The 12,417-nt window shown below is 36.8% G+C and overlaps 1 protein-coding gene across 1 annotated transcript; it reads right to left on the bottom strand.

Annotated features, from left to right (window-relative positions):
- Positions 1–815: 815 nt before the first annotated feature.
- Positions 816–11,214, bottom strand: LOC120441401 (alpha-N-acetylgalactosaminide alpha-2,6-sialyltransferase 1-like). Its single transcript, XM_039616231.1, has 9 exons — positions 11,127–11,214; positions 10,702–10,993; positions 10,267–10,429; positions 8,813–8,975; positions 5,900–6,038; positions 5,710–5,813; positions 5,171–5,254; positions 4,510–4,609; positions 816–2,981 (listed from the first exon to the last, which is right to left on the bottom strand). Exons 1-9 carry the CDS (start codon positions 11,198–11,200, stop codon positions 2,772–2,774), a joined length of 1,329 nt encoding a protein of 442 aa, XP_039472165.1. The 5' UTR covers positions 11,201–11,214; the 3' UTR covers positions 816–2,771.
- Between the last annotated feature and the right edge of the window lie 1,203 nt (positions 11,215–12,417).

Here is a 12,417-nt window from a genome sequence, read left to right as displayed (position 1 = left end):
TTACTATTTTTCTACTTTGTGAGAGGTAAACAAATTTATACAGTGTCATGTCATGTCACACTGACCATTGACATTATTCATTTCAACATTATTCAGTGTCATGGCCTCATGCAGGAGATCAAGAAATACTTCCCCTATTGCTGTTCCGTGGCAGGCCAAACTTTTCAAACACTTAATGAAACAGGACACCATCCATTCAGGCAATCTGGAACAACAAAACAATACCACACCCACTCCAGCCCGCACTCACCAGCTCAGTTGCTTATGACGCATAGCATGAACTAAGTAGAACATTTAAGCGTGTCACAACATCTCTGTTTACATTTCATGATTCATTCTATGTATTTCCTTACTCATTGTAACCTTTAAACTTTCACCAGAGGCAACAAGTGAGTGAATATAATGTAGGATAAAAGAAAAATAAGGATGCTAGATTTGTCTTCACCATTAAAAATCCTTGGAGAAATACAGACATGTTGGATATATGTGTAATATATTGCAGATATTGTTAACAACATGTTTAAGTGAAATGTTAGTTTTTACCACTAGATGGCAGTAAAGGATTCGCTAGGCCAATCCAAAAACCTACACCTACCTTTAGGCAATAGTCAGTCAAAAATAATTTCTTCTCTCTTTAAACTTCATTCAGAACTACCCCTTTAAAAGTGATTCGGTTTATCCACACTGTGGTTTTATGCAAAAATAAATCTAGTGTTTTATTTCAAGCTGCCTGAGTTACGCGTCAAATGAATAACTGTTACATTTGCAGTATTTTTGATATAGAATTCCTTTAATTAGAGTGGGATTGCAGCAGTTGTATATATACAAAAATTAATTCATTGGTGCTAAAAAGCATATTCAATAAATCAATATGATTTGATCAGTTTTGACAACAAATATTATTTGTGCTTCTGACACAATTAAAAACAATTAACCCTGCTTATAAGTAATTCTGTACTTATTTAGTACAGTTGAGCATTTTATTTGTAATTAATTAACTTAACACTATTATTGCATTGTACAGTAACTAAAATATACTAAATATTTACTCAAATAAAATGCAAAATGTTATAGTATCAGAATCTGAAAATGTACATGTTAAGAATCCAGCATTGAAGATATTACTTTGAAAAGGTTATGTTGCATTCACTCAAAGATGGGGGTGATCGATCGATTTTTCAATAAGGAAAAAACAAACAGAACAAACATGTTGGCCATGTTTGACAGACACCACCTTTTACTTGTAGTAAGATAGTGAAGGATGTGATACAAACTTGTTCTGATGATTTGAATCCTGAATCTTTGCTATCAAAAAACTGAAAGCAAAAATTAAGGATTTACTGGGATATAACGGGAATGGAAATACTAACAAACAGTAGGAGACTCTCAAAAAAAGAAGGGAACACACAATAATGTGGGACAACTCAACACAAGACTGAAACAATAAATACAAAAGATACTGTCTTGCCCTTTTCACTTTTTCCTTTTTTATATAAATGACCTCCTTGACTCCCCACTCAAACCAGCATTGCTCCCTGTGTACATCCTCATCATTGACAGAGTGTCCACTGGCCTGTAAGTGTGAATAGACTGCAGAGTCCTAGCCTGACGAGTTAGCTCTTCCGTGTTGTGCTATCCGCTTTGCCAGTGGTTGTTTGGTTTCCCTGACGTATAAATCATGACAATCCTCCAATTTTTGGCGCAGTGTGTTTTGAGGTTTGTAATCCACAGAGACATGATATTTAAAGAGAATGTGTCTCAACTGCTCCAATACTCCTGACATAAGAGATCACTAAGGGTTCTTACTTAGTCAGCGGTTGTCCTTCTCTCCTGGATTGGCTGAAGTTTTTGTTAGGCGCCTTCCCAGCTTTAACAAATGTCCAGCTGGAATAATCACATTTACTCAGGGTCATCTTGATATGATGTTCTTCTGCTTCCCTGGCCATTGTAAGCGTGGGGGTGGTGTTCGCTCCATGTTGTAGTGTCCTGATGACACCCAGTTTGTGCTCCAGTGGATGATGAGAGTCAAACCTTAAATACTGATCCATACGTGTTGGTTTGCAGTATCATCAACTTTTCTTTGCATATCAGTATGCATGTACTCCAAAGAGTGCTAAAGTCTTCTGCATTTACCTTTTTGATTTTTTGCCCCGTTTTAATCTTATTTATTTATCAATCGTTTTTGTATTTTCTTTATCACCGAGAGCACCACTGTAATTTTTGTTACGTTCTTGTAACATAATGACAATAAATAAATAAATCTAAACCTTGAGACAATTTAGTTATAGTTTAGAGTTATAAACCTTGGAGGAGTCCTTTTACCTTCAGCTAAAAGCAATCAGGTTGTCTCATAATATAAAAAATACAAAACGTCCCATGAAATAAACCTTTAGGCTGACTTATAAAACAAGATGTTATAATGTCTTTCATTTAAAGATTTCTGCTTGTGATTTTGTTTTATACTGGACTGAGGACCCCTTTAGGACTGGCAAAACATCCCAAACAAACTTGAACAAATCAGATCACCTTCATTCCATCCATCCATCCATCCATCCATCCATCCATCCATCCATCCATCCATCCATCCATCCATCCATCCATCTTCCACTTATCCAACTGAGGGTCACAGGGGGGATGGATCTTAGTCCCTGGCGATATGGTGGATTTGAACACAGGACTTTCTTAGGCTAACCACTGCACCAATGTGCTGCCTGAAACAAGCTTTGAATATCAACAGATCAGTGGTGCGGGTTCTGTCATTAAGAGGGAACTCAGTGTTGCTTCAGGGTTTCTGTCTTCGTTTCTGGCTCCGTTCTTTGATACAGTTTTATTATTTTTCTTTTGTGAAAGCTTTTCCATGTATTCTTCTCCAAAATGTAGTCATGGTTGGCATAGAAAATTACATTACTTTTAATGTACTTCTCAAAGTAGTAGTTGGAGTATTTCATGTACTCATCAGTCATGAATCCATATGCATCCACCTGAGGATACAGAAAGAGAGAAGGAAAAAGATATATTTTAGTACAGCACTTCTCAAAACATATTTTGCAGAATACCTTAATACAGGATCAATTTGGATCATGCACAGCACAAATCTACAGCAGAATGGCTATATATACATACATGCAGTCAACATTAAAAAATATCAGAAATATATCATGTTCCCCTGTGACCCTCACAAGCTAAAGGGTTGTTAAGTAATTCTAGTACCAAGTAAAAATCACAATGATTAGTGGTCATTAAAAATGTGTTCGGAACTTTCAAACTGATGATTTTCTCATAAATCACAACACTTGGGTGGGTCCTGGGTCGTGTGACCCAGTGTTTCAAGTTTCATGGTATTTGGTTTTTCATTGTTTATGTTTTGGTTCATTTCAAGTTTTCAAGGTTTTCATGATTTTTGTTCTGGGCATGTTCACGTTTTTGCTCCAGTTCAAAATCATGTTCATAGTTGCTATAGTCATTTCTAGTTTCCCACTTTAGGTCTTAGTTGAGCTTTTGCCACTGTCCTTGCTGCCTAGCTTTGCTTTCATGTAATCAGCCATAATAAAGCCTCGCGTTTGTTTTGAAGGTCAAGGTCAAGGTCAAATTTATTTATATAGCACATTTTCAGACAGACGATGTTGCACAAAGTGCTTAACAATATAAAAATGCCATTAAAAAAGAAACAATGTAAAACAATAATAACAATATAAAACAATTATAGGACAATAAAAGAATTAAAACAATAACTAAGACTGTCAAATAAGACCAAAATCCTTGGGTTATAGTGTGTTAAAAGCCAGGGCATAAAAATATGTTCCGTCGCCCTCAGTGTCTGCTTTTGGATCTCCTTCTCTAATCTCCAAGCAAACCGTGACAGACATACTTCTCTCTCCTGGATAAGCTGCCTTTATAGGTTTAGACGCATTGTTATCGGCAGTACTAGACCTAGCCCAAATTTTGATATCAGATAGATATCAGATAGATATCAAAATTTTGATATCAGATAGATATCAAAATTTGCTGTATCACACAGAACTGCCATTTGATGTGGTTTGAGCATTTGATTCGGAGGCCTGCTTCACACTTCCTAGATTACGTAGTTTGGGCATTGAAAGAGGACCCAGGGAGGCTCCAAGATATGTTTGACAGATTACATGTCCTGGCTGGTTTTGGGGTCCCTTGATGTCTCCTCCAATGAGCTGCAGGAAGTGGCTGGGGTGGGGGAAGTATGAGCATCTCTGCTTAGACTGCTGTCCAGAATAAGATAAGCAGCAAAAAAAATGGACGGACGGATGAGCTTGGATGAAAACAATGCAATGCTTTCTGCTATGCAAACAGAGTTGCATTTGTACTGATATGTTTAAAATATGTGATGTTCAGTTTTATCCAATTTGCAAAATTGTGTGTTAAATAATTTCTTTTAATGCAAGAGCTGCTCTGAGGTTCAGTGCCTGTCAGTTTCTGTATTGTGTGCTTTGAAATCTGTGACTCTCACAATGAAATGTAAAGGTGATATGAACTCACTGTATCACATGTGTGCAAAGCCAGGAAGAGAGTGAACGCTCCGTTGGTTGGTCTGACTATTGGCCAGAATGTTTGATTCAGATTAGGTGACTTTAGGAACCTGCGGATAAAAAAAAAAAAAAAAAAAGCTTCAATGGAAAATGAACAGAAAACAAACCAAAACATATAAAAAGAAGAAGAAAAAAAATACTGACAAGTAAGGAAACACTGCATCCTTCACACTGACCATTAAGTTAAAATAGCTTCAGGGAAGGCTGTAAATGATTCAAATATCTGATTGTTGGATTTATAACAATTAAATGATTTTGAGTTCAATCACCAAAAATAATATTTTATGGTGATTGTGTGGCCCAGATATCTTACATTTTTTCATTAGTTATTTCATGTTTTACTGGCTTGGAAAACAATTTCTGCTTTCCATGGATGATAAAAATAATTTTTTGCTTGCATGTCTTTATACCCATTTTGGCAATTCTACATTACCTTCAAATGTAAGCATCTTATTTTTCATTCTTATATTTAAATAGGATAAAATCTGGTATTTTAATGTTGTTTTTGTTTGTGTGTGTGTGTGTGTGTGTGTGTGTGTGTGTGTGTGTGTGTGTGTGTGTGTGTGTGTGTTTTATTTAATTATTGATTTTTACATCCGGTAACAACTGACCTGTTCCTCACGTATCGGAGGAAGTCCTGGTGTAGAACGTAGAAGCGGCTCTCATTGTACTGCCCTGAATAGTAGTCCCTTGGCCTGGTGAGGTTAAAACATAAAAGACAGGAGGGATAATTTACATTATTAGTTTTTTTGTTTTGTTTGTTTGTTTCTTTTTTTTTTTTTAACTGCCTATTAAAACCTAAAACCAAAGTGTTGTTTTGGGTGTTTCAAGAGTGCATTTGTCATTTGAATCTGTTAAGCGAGACACCTGTGCGTACCTCACTTGGTTGTTGTGCACTCAGCAGTGACATGTGGAAGCCATGACAAAGGCCATGGATTTTTACCAGCTAGACAAAACCACAGCTGCTCTTAAAAAGTTGTCTAATGTCAATTTAAAGCAATTAGAAAATCTAAATTTGTTAAAGAAAGAGAAAAATAACCAGTGTATGTAACAGTCATGTACATCAATGAGAAATCACAGATGAAAGCTAAAAATTGAACAATGAGCATAAATCAAAACTTTCAGTCAATTTCCTGCAGATGATAATCACCATTCCTTGTCGAATTGGCCACCAGAGACCTGCTGTCCTTTGAGAAGACCCTTGAGCCATTGAAAATCTCTCATCCCCTCAGGAATCATCACATATTTTATTCCCTGCCAAGAGAAAAATTATGGAGAGTAATCATCTTTATTTTGTGGAGAGTATAAAAAGTATCACAATCCTGTCTAAGCTTTAGTACCTCATCATGAGGGGCAGATTTGTATCCATACATCCCAAAAACAGAAGGCGATGCAGTGATGGAGTACGCTGTGTGAACGTACACTGATGTTCTATTTCCTACATCTTCCTCAAAACCTTTGGTAACTGCACCGTTCATCCTGCCAAACAGACACAATTCAGACAGTTGATCTTTGGTTTGGTTTATGTTGATTTAATTGCAATGTTCAAGTTCAGTCACTATAGTTCAAGCGACAGGATTCACATTGAAATCGGTCTGATATACCTTTCATCTTATCGTGCTTTTCCTTAGTTTTTGTCTTATAGCAGCATTTGTTCAAGGATTTCCTTGATGCCTTCCCATAAAGTACAAGAGAATTTTTTTAATGCAAGTTTATTTACATCAATAAAAAATGTTTTCAGCAATTAATTTCTATATTAATTTCTAGTTATTAATAACCCCTTTTGTCAGTTTTGAGTTATTTTCCCAGTATTTTGACTTAGTGGGGGAAACAAACTAGTTTTTCAGCTCTTGACCCTGTATGATGTCACTAAGTGCTCATGTCTCAGGAGTGTTAGTACAAAAGCCTCATCCATCTGCTGTCTAGTTGTATGCAAGACTGGAAATAAGGATCAGGTTGCGGTACCAAAACAATCTAACAGACTTCCATTCAAAGAGGTGAAACTTATGGCGTAAATAAATTTCCCATGAGTCACTGGCTAAAATCTCTTTTTCAGTGTTCTCATCCATTTCGAAATCAGTTCCACAAATAGCATGAATATTAGGTCTGTTTGATGACTGGTGTCATTCATATTTCCAGTCTGGAGCACCAGAGGGGGCTGTCATTTATCAGTACAGCTGAGTCACATGCCGGTAAGAGATCTTTTCAGACAATAGCTGGCGTTGTTTAGGCTTAGGAAATAACAGACAGTCTGGGAACTCAAAGGCAATCTTGGCATTCCCCATATGAAACCGGTTTTGTGAGTGTATTTGCTTGGGTTCTCATTTGATTTTGAAAGTGTATTTCCTTCTTTGGATGTCATGTAAGGGTGTGGGACACACCACACTGGGCCAGTGTAAGTTTTCCTGTCTTCTTTTCACTGTCCTATCAACATAAAATAAAAAAAGAAATAATGATATTATTCAGAAGAGACCTCTGCATCAGCATGGGTTGATGGAGAGGAGGAAGCTGGAAGAGTAAGCAAAGAATTTGCAGTTTTCTCCAGAAAACTATTGAAGCATCTCTCTCTGAGATGAATCTGTGAGCTCCTGTACTAATAGATCCTTAAAATGTTGGTAAAGACCAAAATGATTGCACGCTTGTGCCATATTACAAAAATCACTGGGTGGACAACAAGCTGAAATCAGACTTGCAACAATGGTGAGCATTAGGTTCAAGTGATTCCATGGTTAAGCTGGTTCTTTATGGATAGAGGCTTTGGCATCTGGAGAGGACCATTCTATCAGAATGAAATTTCTCTTCACAGCTAAAAGGTGATTACATAGAGCCTTATAATTATTTTAAGCAACTCTTCCTTCCTCCAGGGATATAATTAGATCCCTTGGAAGGAAGAGAAAGACATAATGAGAAAGATATGATGAAAATATACAGCTATAAATGTTAAATGGTCACATATAGTTTGAATGAGCTATTTGTGACTGTTAAATTAAAAACTTGAACTTTCTTTTTCTTTTTTAAGTTGTTCAAAAGAGAAAAGTTCTTGACGAACACCTGCTGATTTTCTGAGAGAAATGAGTTTCATATCAGTGTCCGCAAAAGTGTCCACAAATTATATCTCAAAGGCTCTCCACCATAGTTAAATATTGTCCTATGCATTCTAATACACAGAAATAATACATTGATTTTTTTAAGGTGTGGAATATCCTGGAGTTTTCAGAGGTGTGTTCTTCTCTGACAGGTTTCATCACAGGCTTTCTTTCTGTGCTTTCTGCCCAGCACCACAATTACATAAACTTGAGTGTAAACAGAGATTAGGCAGTTTGGTTTGGCAGTTACTTTGGCTGAGCTGATATACTCACTGACAGCAGCTCTCTCCACTTTCTGTTTACATATGCCTGGCATTAGAGTCTAATGCTAACCCAGTCTTGTGTTCGGTTTGCTGGGTTAAGATATGATATGTTTAGTTATGATACGTTAGAGTAGTTCTCTTCATACATTCAGAAAATTTTGTGAATAGAAATATCTTGGAGGTTAATTTGAGTAATGTCTTACGTAAACAAAATAAATCACTGACCACTTTATTAGGTACACTTATTCAACCCAAACCTCTGGTAAGTCAGTCATAAGGCTTTTCAATTCAAATTTAATATAGACATGTAGAAATTGTGAAGACGACTCGCTGAAGTTGTTAAGGATCAAGGTGAAAGAAAGGTGACCTCAGTGACTTTGAAAGTGACATGGTTGTTGGTGCTGATAGGCTGGTCTATTTCAGAAAGTTGAACAGCAACTCAATTGACCGCATGTTACAATCAAAGTACGCATGCCAAACATTGATGCAACAGAAGACCACACAGGCTCAACAAAATTGGACAATAGAAAAACCCGAAAAATCTTTGCCACAATGAATTAAGGCAGTTCTGAAGGGAAAAAGGACTCCAGCATAGTACTAATAAGGTTTATCTCATAAAGTATCTGGAGAGTTTATGTGATGTTGTATCAAAGAAGAAATACCTGCTCTTTGTGATGCTTTCAGCCACTTAATTTATCTTGATCTTAAAGGTTTATATTTCAGTGGTATTTTTAAATACCACTGAAATATGGTATTAGCTTGATGTTTCTAGAAATTTCATAAGACCTAAGTGTTTGCTGTGCTCTCCATTAAACTGCTCTACAATAGGAACATTTCACCCCTAAAATACTCTTCAGTTCAGAGAATAGAGAATAGGCAGGTAAGTTTTGTAGCTCTCTCTTACCGAAAAACGTAATCATGAGCATCGATCTCTGCACCCAATTTTGAGCCGTTCAGAATTCCCGCAGTACCCACAACAGCACAGTGAACACAGCCATCACCACCTGGTTTCGGGAGGAGCAGTGGCTCTTTTGGCTTTGGAATCAGCTTCACTGAAGCCATCACATCTGCAAGCGAAAAGAGAACGCATAAGTACAGACACTTATTGGCACTCGTATAGGAGCAAACCTGTTCAGACTTGTGGATGAAACTTGTGGATGCCAGATTTTCATCCTAACATGCAAAATTCACAGCAGAATTTCATCAGACCAAATAGTGTTTTTTTTTCTCCAATTTTATGTTTTCCAGTTTTGCTGGGTTAGGGTTAGACTAAAACTAACTAAACTAAACTATAGTCTTAGTTTCCTGTTTTTAGCTGACAGGAGTGGCAACTGGTGTGGCTTTCTGGTGATTCAAGTTTTTTATGTTTTTCAATTTGTTATTTGTTCTTCTGCATACTTTAGTTGTAACAAGTGGTTATTGAGCTGTGGTTGTCTTCATATTAGTTCAAAGAAGTCTGGCTGTTCTCCTCTGAACTCTGAGGTCAAAAAGGCGTTTTCACCCAGAGAACTGCCAGTGCTCCCTTACCATTTTCTGAATTATTTTTATTGTTTTATAATTTTATTATTGTATTGTGATGGGTTATTATTATTATTATTTGACTTATGGATGGCAAAAAGTAATTTTTTCATTCACAAAAAAAAACTTTTTTTCAGTGCAGAAACTAAAGCTTCTATAGTAAGCCCTAGAGATGGTTGTGTGGGAAAATTAAAATCCCGGTAGATCAGCACTTTCTGAAATATTCAGGCCAGCCCATTTGGCGCCAGCAACCGCACCACACTTAAATGTGTGAATAAATCTTCTTTCGTTGCCCATTCAGATGCTCAGTTTGAAGTTCAGCAGGTAATCTTGACCATATCTATGTGTCTAAATGCACTGAGTTGCTACCATGTGATTGGATGATTAGGTATTTGCATTAAAGAGCTGTTGAACAGATATATAATGAAATGACTGTATTTTCATTGGGTGTGGTAAGAATAATGTCATGTCTTTCAATACAAGTTCAATCTTAGCTTTCTTGACTGATTGTTTAATTACTCCTTGATAAGCTTGATGAGCTTTGACTTACTTCACCGGGACCTTTGTCTCTCTGGTGCTTGAAATAGTGTACTTACAGAACTGAAAAGTGTGTATGATGCAACAACGATAATAAAAGGTGACATAATATTTTTTAACACTTAAGGTAACTGTCTTTCTTATTGATGTGTATCTTTTTCACTATTATTTTATCAGAATATTGGGAGTTAGAATTAGGAAGAGGAAATTAAATCATGAAAAAAAATATCTATTATTCCATTACTTAGCAGTCTGTCACACAATACTGATACTTGACCTGATATCACTTTCACAACTACCTACCATCATATTTGTACTCCATAAACCCAAAAGGATTGTTAAAATGTGAAAGGCGATTCCACTCGCTCATGTTAATGTTGTCCTTGTGCAGAAACAAACGTATGTTGGGAAGAAAAGCCTTCTTGAAGTTCTCATCCTGAGAGTTTCGAAGTGATTGGGCACATGTCTGATAATCACAGAAGTATTAAATTGTGAAATTGGTTAAAATGATTTTGTGCCAGACTTATTTTAGGAACTTTTAGGAATAATTAAAAAAAACATATTGTAATTAAAGGAGTAAAACCATTAAGCCAGTCAAACAGAAAATACAGGACGGTTACAGCAGAGGTAACAGACTGACTGCATGGCTGAGCACACTTCAGCGCTGCCAGCCCACAGCCATCAAGTTAATTACTACATTTATACTGTTTCTGTCATATCGTGTCTTAGCATGCTTACTGTTGGTCTAGGTGGGGCATCCTGGTTATAGACATCATCAAAATCCCACTGAGGAGCCTTTGTGAAATTTCCTTGGTAGAGGAGAGGTATTGGAGTCTCAGCCACGGCTCCATGTGTAGAGTATTTCGGCTCTGTCACTGGGTTTGTTTGTGTTGAATCATTATTTTTTGCTCGGCTGGTTGTGGTAGACACAGAAAGTGGTGCAGTTGTTTTTTCTTTCTGTCCCCAGAGTTTAATATCAAATGAAAAGCTTTCCCATCTGATTTCATGTTTTCCTGGGAAAGTTATCCAACTGAATCATAAATTTGACAAAAACGCAAAAATGGAAACAGGACAAAAGGGAGCAAAAAGAAAAGTTAAGAATTAGCAAATCAATTTATGGTTCCTTTTTTAAAAAACAAAACAAAATAAAACAAACTACTTACCGTTTTGATAACCTTTCCTGAGATAGAATCAAAACCACAAAACAAACTGTCATTATAAGGAGCAACGAAAACATCCTGGATGTATGGACTGCCATCGCTGTTGAGTGAAGGCTTGCCGTTAAATTGAACACACATAGATACACATACGCACTCCCTTCTGAATTTGACTCCTTCTCACTGATGTGACTGGGCTGGGCTACACCACAGTTTGCGGACAGATAAGCAGTCAAATGTATTCAGACACACAAAGCCAACCACACAGAGCTTAACAGCAATGTGGTTTGTTACACAACAATGGAACTTCAGAAACAGACGTAACTCAGGGATTATACCATACCTGCAGTACTTTAAAACTAAAATAAACAGCCACAGCATTCCTTTAATAACGTTGAATACTGCAAAAAGGTTCATTTGGTTTGTCTTGTGAATTTGACCTTGTGTGGGTGTGTGTCCTGCCATCTCTCCTGCCTTAGGTGCCACACTTTTTGTACAGCTGACTCTACTCAGCAATTAAAATAGAATACTTAGGGCCAAAAAGTCTTGTTGGTTTTGAAGCCAGTGAGATGTGTGTGTGAGATGACTGCTTATTCCTGCTCAGTAGAGAGGAGTGGGTTTTTTGGTCATCAAGCCTTTTAGACTTATTTTTCAGTTTGGTGACAAACTCCTGGGTTTTGTTGTTTTCTTTCTTTAAAGGGTGATAGTGGCTTGTCTGTCACTTTTAGTTTAATTAGTAATTGAATTATTAGAGAAAATCTTTAATTTAATGGGGGGGCACCCTAGTTATATTTTTTGTGCTTATTATATCTTTAATTGGTGATTCACTGTTCACTACACTTTACATGTTGTATGACATTACTTAAAGATACCACTAGGTGGCGCTTAGCGCTCAGGAGAAGCGTAAACCCCCTTGGAGGCAAATCTGCAGAATAAATTCTGAAGTTGAAACTTTAAACAAGCTCATGATCTGTGAGTCTTTATTTTACTTGAGTCATTTTGACAGTTACTAGTCTTCAAAATGACTCATAGGTAACAGTTGAAACAGTAAGGCTGTTGTCAACATGTGAAAGAAAAGTATAACGTTGTAAGTAAACGTGGTCATGCTAGGCTAATGGACTTGTTGTTAGTGGGGAAAGTGAGCTTCAAGTACCATAGCAATGCTAATGAACGTTTTCAGTTGTAGTGTGTTTTCTATATGTCTTGTTGAGGTAAGAGGAGATGCAAATGCAGTGTTTATATAGCCTACTAATGTGCTCTATATGAATGGTTCTCTATCATATCGAGACTATCTCTC

Source organism: Oreochromis aureus, linkage group 8, assembly GCF_013358895.1.
Source record: "Oreochromis aureus strain Israel breed Guangdong linkage group 8, ZZ_aureus, whole genome shotgun sequence".
Classification (NCBI taxonomy): domain Eukaryota; kingdom Metazoa; phylum Chordata; class Actinopteri; order Cichliformes; family Cichlidae; genus Oreochromis; species Oreochromis aureus.
Note: the sequence above shows the minus strand (reverse complement) of the source record. Positions and strands in the feature narration are given on the sequence as shown.